The sequence below is a fragment of the Rhinatrema bivittatum genome, chromosome 1 (genome assembly GCF_901001135.1).
Source record: "Rhinatrema bivittatum chromosome 1, aRhiBiv1.1, whole genome shotgun sequence".
Lineage (NCBI taxonomy): Eukaryota > Metazoa > Chordata > Amphibia > Gymnophiona > Rhinatrematidae > Rhinatrema > Rhinatrema bivittatum.
The window spans coordinates 705,730,113-705,744,744 of NC_042615.1; the positions used below are offsets into that span (position 1 = coordinate 705,730,113).

A 14,632-nucleotide genomic window follows, 5' to 3' on the forward strand; every position below is an offset into this window, starting at 1 on the left:
AATAAATAAATAAATACCAATATGATTTTCAAAAGGTGACTAAAAAGTTAAAGGCAAAAAGATTCAAATTGTAAAAGACATCTCAGGAGGACAGGGAATAACGTGGAAAAGCTGAGGGAAGCAAAAAGGCACAAGCAGAAAACAAGGTGATGACAATTTTTTTTAAAGTATGTCAGTGAAAGGAGGTGGGACTCTAAGAATGAATGGTGAAAAGAAGGAATGTGAAGAAAATGACAAATACTGAACAAATACGTCCTTTTAATGTTCATCAAAAAGGGCTGAAGAAGGAACAAAAGAGTACATACAGTTGAGAAACGATTTAACTTAATTCACAGAAAAAGAGGATTCACATGCAGTAACTGAAAGTGGGCAAGAAAATTGGGTTGGCTGGGATGCATCGCTAGTGTATTAAAGGAACTCAAGTCTCTGGTAATTTCCCTGAGAGCTCGATTCAATTACATTTTGAAGACAGGAGTTATTCCAGAGGATTGGAGATAGCCAGATGATATCCCTTTTCAAAAAGTGAAAATACTAACTCTAGGTCAGTAAGTCTAATCTCTGCTTGGGTAAATTAGTGGAGTCACTACTAAATAAAAAGATAGTCAAAGTACCTTGAAACCAGCATGTTGCAGGATCTAAAGCAGCATTGTTTTACCAGGGAAAGGTCATTTCAAACAATTCTCGTCAAATTCTTTGATTGGGTGACCAAAGAATTAGTCCAGGGGCATGCACTAGAGGTGGTATACTTGGATTTCAGGAAAGCTCTTGACACCATTCCACATACCAGGTTTATAAATAAAGCAGCCTAGGGCAGTGATGGCGAACTCCAGTCCTCGAGTGCCACAAGAGGACTGGAGTTCGCCATCACTGCCCTAGGGGGCAGGCCCCAAGATGGACAGAGTTAAAAACTGATAAACCCTTGGAACCAATTCTGTTCAATATTTTCATTATGATACCAAGATCTGCAACAGTGGATGCTCTTGATGGTGCAGACAAATTGAGAAATTACTTTAAAAAGCTTGAGGAGTGATCAAGTGCTTGGCAACTAAGAATCAATTCAAAAAATGATAGTCATGTACAGGGAGATTCACTCGAATGAGGCCCCAAATATTCTGTTGTAACTTCCGTTAGGATGAAGCAATCAGAACCAAAAAAATACGCTATATGCCTTGACATATGTGTAATCTTTTGCATAAGAGCATAAGAACATGCCATACTGGGTCAGACCAAGGGTCCATCAAGCCGAGCATCCTGTTTCCAACAGTGGCCAATCCAGGCCATAAGAACCTGGCAAGTACCCAAAAACTATTCCATGTTACTGTTGCTAGTAATAGCGGTGGTTATTATCTAAGTCAACTTAATTAATAGCAGGTAATAGACTTCTCCTCCAAGAACTTATCCAATCCTTTTTTAAACACAGCTATACTAACTGCACTAACCACATCCCCTGGCAACAAATTCCAGAATTTAATTGTGCATTGAGTGAAAAAGAACTTTCTCCGATTTGTTTTAAATGTGCCACATGCTAACTTCATGGAGTGCCCCCTAGTCTTTCTATTATCCGAAAGAGTAAAAAACCGATTCACATCTACCCGTTCTAGACCTCTCATGATTTTAAACACCTCTATCATATCCCCCTCAGCCGTCTCTTCTCCAAGTTGAAAAGTCCTAACCTCTTTAGTCTTTCCTCATAGGGGAGCTGTTCCAATCCCTTTATCATTCTGGTCGCCCTTCTCTGTACCTTCTCCATGCTGGAAGTGATCACTGTTTTTCGCCAGATACATTTCGACACAGCGGTCCATATTCCTGAAAGTGTCTGCGAGCATATCGGGGGGAATAACAGCAATTTCACGATGGATGTTTTCATTCATATCTTCCACAGTGCGAGACTTGTTCCGATAGACTTTTCCTTTGAATATGATCTCCCAGTCTCCTGCGCTAAGCATCTCAGAGGTTTTGTAGGCGACTGCTTCAGACAATGTTGCACGTCATTGAATGTGTACTGTGACATTTTCGGACGGCCTCCGCCATCTTCTGAATAACACTCTTTGAGGGTACATCACGAACACCATATTTCTTCCTAAATTTACTCTGACATTGCTTAAACGAATTAGTGACCCAATAGGTTTGCACCATGAAGACGTGCTGCTCAATACTGTACACCACCATCCTGATGAGAAGTCGACTGAGTGAAGGGGTACAGCGGTATGCACCTGGAAGTCACAAACGGAGGTTAAACGTTGTGACGGCTGTCTGGCGCCTACCTCACCGTTCCAAGGAGCATATTGCACGTTGTTTCATTCAGATTACTTCATCCTAGTGAGAGTTATTACAGAATAGTCAGGGCGTCTTTCGAGGCAATCTCCCTGTATTTGAGATACAGAAATCTGAAAGAGTAGTACACAGTGGGGTTTGTGAGATATCAATGTGCATCAAATAGGAGACTGAGCTTAGGGTGATCACATCTCAATCATTTAAGGTTGCAAAACAGTGCAATAAGTCAGTGGCCATAGCCAATGAACTACTGGGATGCCTAGGGAGATGTATAACTAATATAATAAAGGAGACACTAATGCCGCACACAAATCATTGGTGAGAAAACATCTAGAGTACTGTATGATTTTCTGGAGGCCATACCTTTAAAAGAATATAGACAAAGTAGAAGCTTTCTAGAAAAGAGTTACCAGAATGATGTAGAATCTACAACACGGTCTCTATAAAATGAGACATGACCTGAATATGTATACCTTAGAGGAAAGCCGGGGGGGGGGCCTTATAAAAGACATTTTTTTGCCTCAAATGTATAAACAATGCACAATAAGCAAGCATTGTTTTAGTAGAAAGGAAGATGTAGAAGAAGAGGTCATTATACGAAGCTCAAAGTAGACTCAGGAACAATGGTAATTTTCTAAATATAAAGCAAAGGGTAAAAATGAAGCAAGTTATAAAATGTTTAACATTGGTGGCCTGACAGAAAATCACCAGTGCTGAGGAGTAACGGTGATGGATGCATCAAACAGCCTTCTAGGAGATGCAGTGGAAGCCAAAACAGTAACAGAGTTCAAGAAAGTAAAGGATAAATAACAGAATATCTTTAGTTGCAAAAAAAGTGAATGGAAAGCTAGAGATCAACTGTGATCTATGGTACTCTAACAGGGAGGAAAATGAGCAGATTAGATGGATTTATGGTCCTTATCTGCCATTATATGTTTTGCAAGTGAGAGAACCAGTCAGTTCACAGTGGGGCAGGATCAAGCAATAAGCTTATAACTAAATATCTTTTTCCTTTATCTGGGAAATGAACAGTTCTCATTCTAGGCACCTCCATGGATTTCCTAATAACTTACATTTAAAAAGAGAAGAGGGAGAAAAATATCTCCTTTCTTCCATACTGGCCTCAGTTCTATGGGTTTCACATGGTTATATGTTCATACAGCACACCAATAAACAAATGAGAACAAACCTAAGAAGGTTGAGACATTACTGGTGTTCTTAGCTGTGTTCACTTCCAGTACAAAGTCAGCATGGGTTTTATATCCGAGAAGCTCCGATAATCTGGCCCTCAGTGGAATCAAGCGCTCAAGAATTTTAGTGTTTTCCTGGGAAATGGAAAGAAACACAAATACATATTAACAAACCACGTGTTTTGTATTTTAGATTGCATTCAACTCAAATTTCAGTCAAAAAACATTTAAAGCATTCCTCACTTCTGTAACTTGAACCCCCTTTTTCTTCAAATAAAAGAGGATTCTAGAACAGTGTTCCACAACCAATGTGCCATGGTACATTGGTGTGCCTTCAGACCTGATCAGGTGTGCCACAGAAAAGTCTGCGTGATGATTAGATCCAGGCCAGCAGCTGGGTTGTGCTCTCTCTCACAGTAGCAAGAGACAACAGCAGTGGCTCTTAAATGTATGGAAGCTCCTTTCTGAGAATGTATGTAATCATGCATGCCCCTTCTTTCTAGCTATAGCATGATTCCTGGAGTGTGGCAATTAATGGGCAGTATACAGGGCATGGATAGCTGGGCCCCGTTTTGTGCAGCGCACACATTGAACAGAGCACCTCCTCATCTTCCCCATCTTTCCAGCCTCTGTGTTACGTTTTGCGGCTCAGGGGTAGGCCCTGCAAGTCGCAGCACCCACCCAACGCAATCAGGTGCCATGGGTCCTCCTTCACAGCGATCCCCGCTAACCCTCCTGATTGTGGCAGGATGCTGCTAGAGCTGTTACTGTCTCTGCGTTCCCCTAGGCATGCACAGGCGCAAACTTCACCCTCTTAGGAGACCCACGGCAGGAAACAGACTGCTGCATCCTGTGATGATGTCAATTCAACTACCTTATAGAGGGGTCCTTCCAATGCCTCTGTCCTGCCTCAGCAATGAGTAGCCTGCATTAGTGTGTAATGTGAGTTGCTACTTCATCCTGCATCTTTTGCTTCTGGTCCCATTCCTACTTCTACTCCTGTTCCGTCCCAGCCTACCTTGTCTCTCCAGCCCAACCTGCCTCATCTCCATTCAGCTGTATCTTGCCAGCCTTGTTGTGTCACTCCTTCTCCTTGCCTTCCTCATTTGCCCTCAGACTGCCTAGTAGATCTGACCTTAGCCTGGATTCTGACCATTCCTGTCTGCTGCCTGCTACTGACTTTAGCCTGGACTCTGACCATTCCTGTCTGCCACCTGCCTCCGACTCTAGCCTGTCTCAGGACCTACACTATTGTCCATTCCTAAGCGTCTCTAGCTTAAGACCTGCTGGCCCTTGAAACCCGAGGGCTCAACCCAAGGAGAAGGGGTTGATATAGGTGAAGCTCCTGATCCATCCCATCCTTTCCCAGCCTAGCGCTGGAAATAATTACACCTATTTTTCCGTGCGTTGTGCTTGAGATAGACTTGCGTTATGGGGAAAATATTTTTAATGCAGCACAACTGGGAGAGAGAATATATATATGCACCGCTGTAGAGGGGCACTTTGAATCAGGGTGGGTTTTGGAAGGTAGGGTTTTTTTTTTGGGGGGGGGGGCTGTTACAGAAACATTGAGATATTCATAGTAAAACTGACATCACTAAAGATTTGTAGTCATTATAATGGATGAAAAGTATAACTAGAGAAGTAGATTAAATCTTTAGTGATGTCAATTTTACTATGAATACCTCAGAATGTTTCTGTAATACCACCCCTAACACCCCCCCCCCCCGATTCAAAGTGCCCCTCTGCAGTGGTGCATATATAGAGTGTCAGACTGACTCTATACAAAGTCTCTCTCTCTTTCTCCCCCTCCCTCCGTGCACTAAAAACATTTTCACTATAATGCAAGACTATTGCAAGCACAACACACTGCAAAATAGGTGTAGTTATTTCTGGCGCTAAATTGTGCATTGCTGTATTGCATTGGGCACTACCAACCCTCATTACCAAACTCCTTCCACTGAAACACAGAAACATAGAAATGACGGCAGAAAAGGACCAAATGGTCCATCCAGTCTGCCCAGCAAGCTTATGGTAGTAACTGCTAGCCATACAAGCCACCTTTATAATTATCAGTTTCCCAGACTGTGTAATTCAAAGTCCTTGTTGATTGCTGTCTGAATCTAATTCCCCTTTTCCTCTTTTCCCCCTGTCGTGGAAGGAGAGAGCAATGATGGAGGTGCATCAACAGCATAAAGGCTTATTGGTTAAGGGCAGTAACTGCCACACCAGCAAGTTACCCCCATGCGCTCTTTTCTTCATTCCCATCCTCTAGCCTTAAGAGATCCACAGAGTTTATCCCATGCCCCTTTGAAATCTTTTACTGTTTATGTCTTCACCACCTCCTCTGAAAGGGCATTCCAGGCATCCACCACCCTTTCTGCAAAGAAATATTTCCTGACATTGGTTCTGAGTCGTCCTCCCTGTAGTTTCATTTCGTGACCCCTAGTTCTACTGATTTCTTTCCAATGGAAAAGGTCTGTCAATGATTGTGCATCATTCAAACCTTTCCGGTATCTGAAGGTTTATATCATATCTCCCCTGCACATCCTCTCCTCCAGGGTATACATATTTAGGACCTTCAAACTCTCCTCATAAGTCATTTGATGGAGACCCATCACCATTTTGGTTGCCCTTCTCTGGATCGCCTCCATCTTGTCTCTGTCCCTTTTTGAGATACGGCCCCCAGAACTGAACAAGGCATTCCAGGTGAGGCCTCACCAAGGACCTGTACAAGGGGATTATTACCTCCTTTTTCTTACTGGTTATTCATCTCTCAATGCAGCCCAGCATTCTTCTGGCTTTTGCTATCGCCTTGTCACTGGAATACTCAATGTGCAATTTGCATAAGCATTTGCGTTGGTTACTTATAGCATGCATTAGGGCATTAAGGCATGTTAAGACCCTATCACGAAATGATAAACAACCCTGTAATTCAGCTGCCTGCACCACATCAACTTTCTCTTCTCCTGCTCTTACAAATATATGAAGATGAGTCACTGTAGCAAGTTCATGTACGTCTCTGCCCCTCCTTCCCTTTGTTTTAAAATATCGGATACTGGTAGGGCTTTCAGCGCTTCTCTAGCTCTTCTTCTGACCACATGAATCCTCTTCATGTCCTATCTGCTTAATGGATGTTGGTGTGCCTTGGACTTGAAAGGGTTGGAATCACTGCTCTAGAAGCAAAAGTCTAGGACTTCAAAACTGAATAGTTTTTGTATTTTTAAAGACAGCTGCTGCTGCAGCAGCACCCTGCTTCTGCCAGCACTGAGTATACATATAATCAGAAAAGTGGTGATGTACTTAATGCTAAATCTACTAGCTTTCTATGGCAATTTGCTCAGAATATGGCAGAGCAGTTTTGTATATCATTGCTCTTCTAATGGCTTGCAAACAAATCATCAGCAAGAAGAGGGAGCAATAGCAATTCTTTAAAGCATAAAAAGCTATTTTAAAATGTTTCAGGTCTGTGTTCCCTAACACCCCTTTTGCTAGTCTTACTCAGAGCATAGGAAACCAAGTTATACCAAGCCCTGTAACTCCTCTACGAGCACTCTATCGAGGGAATTAATGCCTTCTGAATATATCCACTTAAGCTGTCAAATTTTCCAGATATTACTAAATAATTACTACTTTTATAACAAATTATTTAAGATATAAAGAAAAGGTACATTGTATCATTTCAATTAAATAAAAACAGAGTTGTCTAAAATTATTACAAATATTTGGCAGACTGATGAGTACCGAATTTATACCAGATTACAGGGGTGCATTGGTTACTGTTATGACTAGCATGATATTTTAAGAGAATATTCAAACATTTCTTATGCTAACCCTTGCCTTCCAGATCCATTTCTATTAGAACAAATGTGCTAGAAATTGAACATACTAATAACATCGCAATACTAACAAACCTATGCTGGAAAAACAGAGGTGATTTAAAACTCAGGATTAGACTGCTGCCTCAATGGAAGTGCTATGTACTGCCATAAAGAGGCACCCAGATTGGAATCCCAACTCATATCTTCTGCTCCCTGGATAAGCTGGGGCTGGAAAGCTGCAGAGGCACCTTCACAGCAGGGAAGGGAGTCATAATCATCACACCATGGTCCCTGGTCATGCACAGTTAGGAATGTTGTAGTGGGCATATAACTCTGCTCAACACCATCTAGCCAGTATTACAAAGCCTGGTACTACCGGGTATAGATAGATAATGGTTCTGCAGGAAAATAGTTAGGTAAGGGCATACTAACAAGGTCGACACATATCTCCCTAGCATATGCATGAAGGACATATCAAAATAATGGGAAAAGAAGCAATGGTCTTACCAAGTAGCTAACCATGGCCATACCTCCTGGTCCTCAAACAGCATAAAAAGTGCTGGCAAAGAATATAGGCATTCTGTGCGGTTCTCAGGTACCCGGGCACAACATTGAGAATGCTTATTTAGGAATCACACATCACTTGCACATTGAAGGAGTGGAAAAGCTTATGGTTGTGGTACAACTTCTCCCTCTGACGGGCGGAATGAGGGTTAGAAGAGTTCAGTCTATTGCTTCCAAGAACATGGGGGAACTGTGCCATGGCATACACAAACCACTCTTCAGGGCCAGCAATTCCTGTAGGGAATCTGATGCAAGTATGAATGAATGTTGCATATGGCTCGCAGTACCTTGTGCAAGCACCTGGAAAAATATACTTGTGACATGCCCCCTGCAATACAGACAGTTGTTTAGAAAAAGCCCGAAGCCATGAAATTTCACAAGGCCTGATATGGCATGGGACCTCTCAGTGACCAGATCAAGTTATTCATATAAAGCCATTATAACCTGAGAGCTCAAATGGTACCTCATGATCATTTCCTCCTCTGGAATACCCAGTAATGTAGTGAGGGGATGAAAGATTTGCTCTCTGCAGGCCCTGCATGGTGATCCTAGAGCTGGGCCCTGCTGCCCCACCTGTACCTGTGCAGCTTTGCTCCTACTACTGGGACTTCCATCCTTTTCCTCTTGGCACTGCAGATTAGCTGCCTGAACAATCCAATGTGCCAAAAACACTATAAATTGGCCTGACTCCTAAAAGTATGGCCTGTTAGGTATGGTATTTCTTTTATTGGTGTAGGCTTCTGCAGGCGTGTCTGCTGGAGTTTGGAAAAAGAAAACATGCGATTTTGGGGCATTTTCGTGCAATATTTTGTCAAAAAAAACCCCAAATAGCAACAATGCAAAAGCTGCAGTTATTTTTTGTGATAGTGAAAAAAAACGAGCATTATTTTAATGTGAGAAGCTGAAGGGCCTTCATTTGCATGAGACTTACATATTTGCATGCACATTTGTGGAAATTTAATATTGCATTATTTTGGATTTATTGCAAAAATTTGCAAATATGTGATAAAAACCAATTATTGCCCATTAAACCCTAATGCACCATAGTAAATGAGGCCCGAAGCTTGTACCTCAGGCAATGGAGGGCGAAGTGACTTGCCCAATATCACAAGGATTGTCAGCAGGATTTGAACCCCGGCTTGCCTGGTTCTCAGCCTGCTGCTCTAAATACTAGGCTACTTCTCCACTCAGTTTCAGATGAGATTAATACCCAATTAGAAATAGAATAGCAAGGATTAATTTCTTGTCAAAAGGCATTTTGTTTCTGGGATTATGATGCATTTTGAACATATGTTAACCCTTAGGTCACGCACAAAAAAACATGCTGAGTCATACGTCTGAGCGGAATACCATTTGGACCTCAGCCATTTGTCAAGCATAGAAGCCAAACCATTTGTACACATTAAATAAGACTTGGTGGTATTGTATGGTGGGAAGTTAGTGACAAACACCTAAAAAGACAAACTTTAGAAACAAAACCAAACAATTTATTCACGTTTTAGACTGCTGTGGGATTTGAATGCCCTCTGTAACCTATGGTTTAACAGAGGTATCTGAATACTGTATAAAAGTAGATCATAGGACCTTATTAAGACCTGTCAGCTCCTCTAATGGTAAGGGAAAGAAACACAGCTGTGGAAAGAGCCTTCATTAGTTGCCAACAGCAGGATCTTTTTTGGCAGATCACTAGATCTTCCTGCCGTAGAACAGAAAATCTTTGGTTCTTGCCATGAATGAAATACATCTGCTCTCAGTGCAGCCCAATTGTGAATTTAAATTTTAGTTAAAGGTCCCATTTTTTTCATGCCCAGGGTCAAACACTTGTTGCAGTGAAAGAACTATGGAATGCACAAAGGAGTCATCCACTGAAAAGGAAAGCATATAAACTCCTAGATGGAAACATTAATCTGAGCGATATATAATTTATTTATTTATTTAGGATTTTTATATACCGACATTCTCAATACAAATATCAAATCAGGTCGGTTTCCATAGAACAAAACTGTCGCGGTTAAGGCGTTACATTAAACAGAGTTTCTGAACATAAGAACATAAATATTAAATATTAAATAGACAACAATAACTCGTCAAAATAACGTGAATAAATGTAGGGAATAGCTAAAAAAAAGAGGGTAGGCTAAATAGGGATATACAGTTAACAGAGAACAGTGTTGATGGGCAAAAAACAACAATAACTCGTCAAAATAACGTGAATAAATGTAGGGAATAGCTAAAAAAAAGAGGGTAGGCTAAATAGGGATATACAGTTAACAGAACCAGTGCAGTTTCCTATAAAGTCCAGGGTCTTAAATTAATTGCACCCCTACTGCAATAAAAATTATTTTTTAAATTTCTGTGTGTGATCTGGAGGAGTCACCTGATTAGAAGAACATTACTCGTATTTTTATTGCTATTCTGATTTTACTCCTACTGCACGGAGAAGAGTCAAAACAGTAGACTGGGAATATTGTGGAAGGATTTTAAATACAACAATCTTTAAAAAAACAAAAAACAAAAAGCCAAGAATACTTCAGATGACAGCTCTAAAACCACTCATCCAAACTTTGTCAAACGCCTTCTGAAAATCCAAGTATACTACATCTACAGGTTCACCTTTATCTACATGTTTATTAACTCCTTCAAAAAAGTGAAGCAGATTTGTGAGGCAAGACTTGCCTTGGGTAAAGCCATGCTGATTTTGTTCCATTAAACCATGTCTTTCTGTATGTTCTGTGATTTTGATGTTTAGAACACTTTCCACTATTTTTCCTGGCACTGAAGTCAGGCTAACCGGTCTGTAGTTTCCCGGATCGCCCCTGGAGCTCTTTTTAAATATTGGGGTTACATTTGCTATCCTCCAGTCTTCAAGTACAATGGATGATTTTAATGATAAGTTACAAATTTTTACTAATAGGTCTGAAATTTCATTTTTTAGTTCCTTCAGAACTCTGGGGTGTATACCATCTGGTCCGGGTGATTTACTACTCTTCAGTTTGTCAATCAGGCCTACCACATCTTCTAGGTTCACCGTGATTTGATTCAGTCCATCTAAATCATTACCCATGAAAACCTTCTCCATTACGGGTACCTCCCCAACATCCTCTTCAGTAAACACCGAAGCAAAGAAATCATTTAATCTTTCCGCGATGGCCTTATCTTCTCTAAGTGCTCCTTTAACCCCTCGATCATCTAACGGTCCAACTGACTCCCTCACAGGCTTTCTGCTTCGGATATATTTTAAAAAGTTTTTACTGTGAGTTTTTGCCTCTACAGCCAACTTCTTTTAAAATTCTCTCTTAGCCTGTCTTATCAATGTCTTATATTTAACTTGCCAACGTTTATGCTTTATCCTATTTTCTTCTGTTGGATCCTTCTTCCAATTTTTGAATGAAGATCTTTTGGCTAAAATAGCTTCTTTCACCTCCCGTTTTAACCATGCCGGTAATCGTTTTGCCTTCTTTCCACCTTTCTTAATGTGTGGAATACATCTGGACTGTGCTTCTAGAATGGTATTTTTTTTAACAATGACTACGCCTCTTGGACATTTTTTACTTTTGTAGCTGCTCCTTTCAGTTTTTTTCTAACAATTTTTCTCATTTTATCAAAGTTTCCCTTTTGAAAGTTTAGCACGAGAGCCTTGGATTTGCACACTGTTCCTCTTCCAGTCATTAAATCAAATTTGATCATATTATGATCACTATTGCCAAGCGGCCCCACCACCATTACCTTTCTCACCAAGTCCTGTGCTCCACTGAGAATTAGATCTAAAATTGATCCCTCTCTCGTTGGTTCCTGAACCAATTGCTCCATAAAGCTATCATTTATTCCATCCAGGAACGTTATCTCTCTAGCGTGACCCAATGATACATTTACCCAGTCAATATTGGGGTAATTGAAGTCTCCCATTATTACTGCACTACCAATTTGGTTAGCTTCCCTAATTTCTCTTAGCATTTCACTATCCGTCTCACCATCTTGACCAGGTGGATGGTAGTATACCCCTATCACTATAGTCTTCCCCGACACACAGGGGATTTCTACCCATAAAGATTCAATTTTGTATTTAGTCTCATGCAGGATGTTTATCCTGTTGGACTCTATGTCATCCCGGACATAAAGCGCCACACCTCCTCCCGAGTGCTCCTCTCTGTCATTGCGATATAATTTGTACCCCGGTATAGCACTGTCCCATTGGTTATCCTTTTTCCACCATGTCTCTGAGATGCCAATTAAGTCTATGACATCATTCACTGCTATACATTCTAATTCTCCCATCTTACTTCTTAGACTTCTGGTATTAGCATACAAACATTTCAAAGTTTGTTTTTTGTTTGTATTTTCATTCTGCTTTTTAATTGATAGGGATAAGTTAGAATTTTTTAGCTCAGGTGAGTTTTTAGTTACAGGCACTTGGACTACTTTTTTAATTATTGGAACCTCAATGTCGGGATGCCCTAATTCTAATGTATCATTAGTATCCTTTAAAGATTCCTCTCTCCGAACCATGCGCTGCTGAGCGACTGTCGGCTTTCCCCTTTGTTCTAGTTTAAAAGCTGCTCTATCTCCTTTTTAAAGGTTAGTGCCAGCAGTCTGGTTCCACCCTGGTTAAGGTGGAGCCCATCCCTTCGGAAGAGACTCCCCCTTCCCCAAAAGGTTCCCCAGTTCCTAACAAAACTGAATCCCTCTTCCTTGCACCATCGTCTCATCCATGCATTGAGACTCCGGAGCTCTGCCTGCCTCTGGTGACCTGCGCGTGGAACAGGGAGCATTTCAGAGAATGCTACCCTGGAGGTTCTGAATTTAAGCTTTCTACCTAAGAGCCTAAATTTGGCTTCCAGAACCTCCCTCCCACATTTTCCTATGCCGTTGCCTGCTTGTTCCAGCCCTTGCCTGCCAGATTCAGCCCTATCCATCCCTCTCATTCTCCCTCTCCCTCTCCTTCACTCAGGCTAACTGAAGTTAGACTGTTTGTATTTCTCAGCCCACCCACCCCTAGCTCATCCCACTTTCACAAAAAAAAAAAAAATCAACAAAAACTTTATTGAGAATTCTATCAGACCCCGGTAGGCCACTACCAGACACATAGTGAATTCACTAATACATTTAAAGGACGTCAGACACATTCCTACTCCCATAGCAACCTAAAACTTAACTAGGAACTGATCAAAATTGAGATGAAGGCAGCAGTCCAGCAGCAAGAGGGGGGCTTCCCAGTCTTTTGCATCAAGTGTCACATGTATGATTTTTTACCCACCGGTGAGAAGTTGTACATGTGCATGCGATGCAAAGAGCTCCTGGCTCTCAGAGAACGAGTCCGATCTCTGGAGGCTAGAGTGGCAGACCTGGAGGAGCTGAGGCAGACAGAGAGGTATATAGATGAGACCTTCAGGGACATAGTAGTCAAGTCCCAACTTCAGACTGGCAGCCCTTCAGGGACATAGCCGGCTCCTCCCCAGCACTGTCTCAAATCCTATCTAGGTGACGCGTGAGGTCCGCCACCTTTGCACCAGGTAGGCATGTTACCAGGCGATCCTCACGCCCACCAGCCACCCAGCTATCTACATTCCTAATAATCGAATCACCAATTATGACGGCCGACCTAACCCTTCCCTCCTGGGTAGTAGGCCTTGGGGAGATATCCTCAGTGCGAAAGGACAATGCATCACCTGGAGAGCAGGTCCTTGTTACAGGATCCTTTCCTGCTGCACCTGGTTGGTGCTCTCCCATCATGAGACCTTCTTCCTCCAAGGCAGCACCAGGGCTGCCAGTCTGAAGTTGGGACTTGACTACTATGTCCCTGAAGGTCTCATCTATATACCTCTCTGTCTGCCTCAGCTCCTCCAGGTCTGCCACTCTAGCCTCCAGAGATCGGACTCGTTCTCTGAGAGCCAGGAGCTCTTTGCATCGCATGCACATGTACAACTTCTCACCGGTGGGTAAAAAATCATACATGTGACACTTGATGCAAAAGACTGGGAAGCCCCCCTCTTGCTGCTGGACTGCTGCCTTCATCTCAATTTTGATCAGTTCCTAGTTAAGTTTTAGGTTGGTATGGGAGTAGGAATGTGTCTGACGTCCTTTAAATGTATTAGTGAATTCACTATGTGTCTGGTAGTGGCCTACCGGGGTCTGATAGAATTCTCAATAAAGTTTTTGTTGATTTTTTTTTTTTTTTTGTGAAAGTGGGATGAGCTAGGGGTGGGTGGGCTGGGAAATACAAACAGTCTAACTTCAGTTAGTCAGCCTGAGTGAAGGAGAGGGAGAGGGAGAATGAGAGGGATGGATAGGGCTGAGTCTGGCAGGCAAGGGCTGGAACAAGCAGGCAACGGAGGACAGAACAGACTGGAACAAGACTGAAGATAAGCTGGATGAAGACTAAAGGCTGGGAATCAACACACACTATTAATGAGTAGCTGGACCTGTTGCTGAGGCAGTGAGGGGAAGACAGAGAAGGCCCTTTATAGGGCAGAGCCTGTGACATCATCAAGAGGTGCCTCAGGGCTTTTCTAGCCGCAGGCCCTTTAAAGGTAATGCTGTCAGGCACATGTGCGCCTGAGGACAAGGGCATCTGGCTGGGGCTGGTGGCGTTTTGCCATGTTGAAGGATGGGGTTGGGGCTGGCGGCATTCTTCCACGCCGAGTTGCAAGACAGCCTGACCAGAGGAGGTAAATGTGGCGGCTCACAGGAGCAGCCTGCAGCCCTCGGTCCGCCAAACACAACAGTACCCCAACTTAAACCCTCTCCCTGAGGCCCTGGGTTTTCTAGGGTACTGTTGATGAAAGC

The 14,632-nt window shown here is 42.3% G+C and overlaps 1 protein-coding gene across 2 annotated transcripts in view; it reads right to left on the reverse strand.

The window, feature by feature from the left end:
• The window catches only part of NLN (neurolysin), a 226,441-nt gene that overhangs the window by 110,055 nt on the left and 101,754 nt on the right, over nucleotides 1–14,632 (reverse strand). For both annotated transcript variants that reach the window (XM_029576052.1, XM_029576061.1), the window contains one exon: nucleotides 3,464–3,599. In XM_029576052.1, the coding sequence (XP_029431912.1) occupies nucleotides 3,464–3,599 (136 nt within the window). The remainder of the gene's footprint in view (nucleotides 1–3,463; nucleotides 3,600–14,632) is intronic.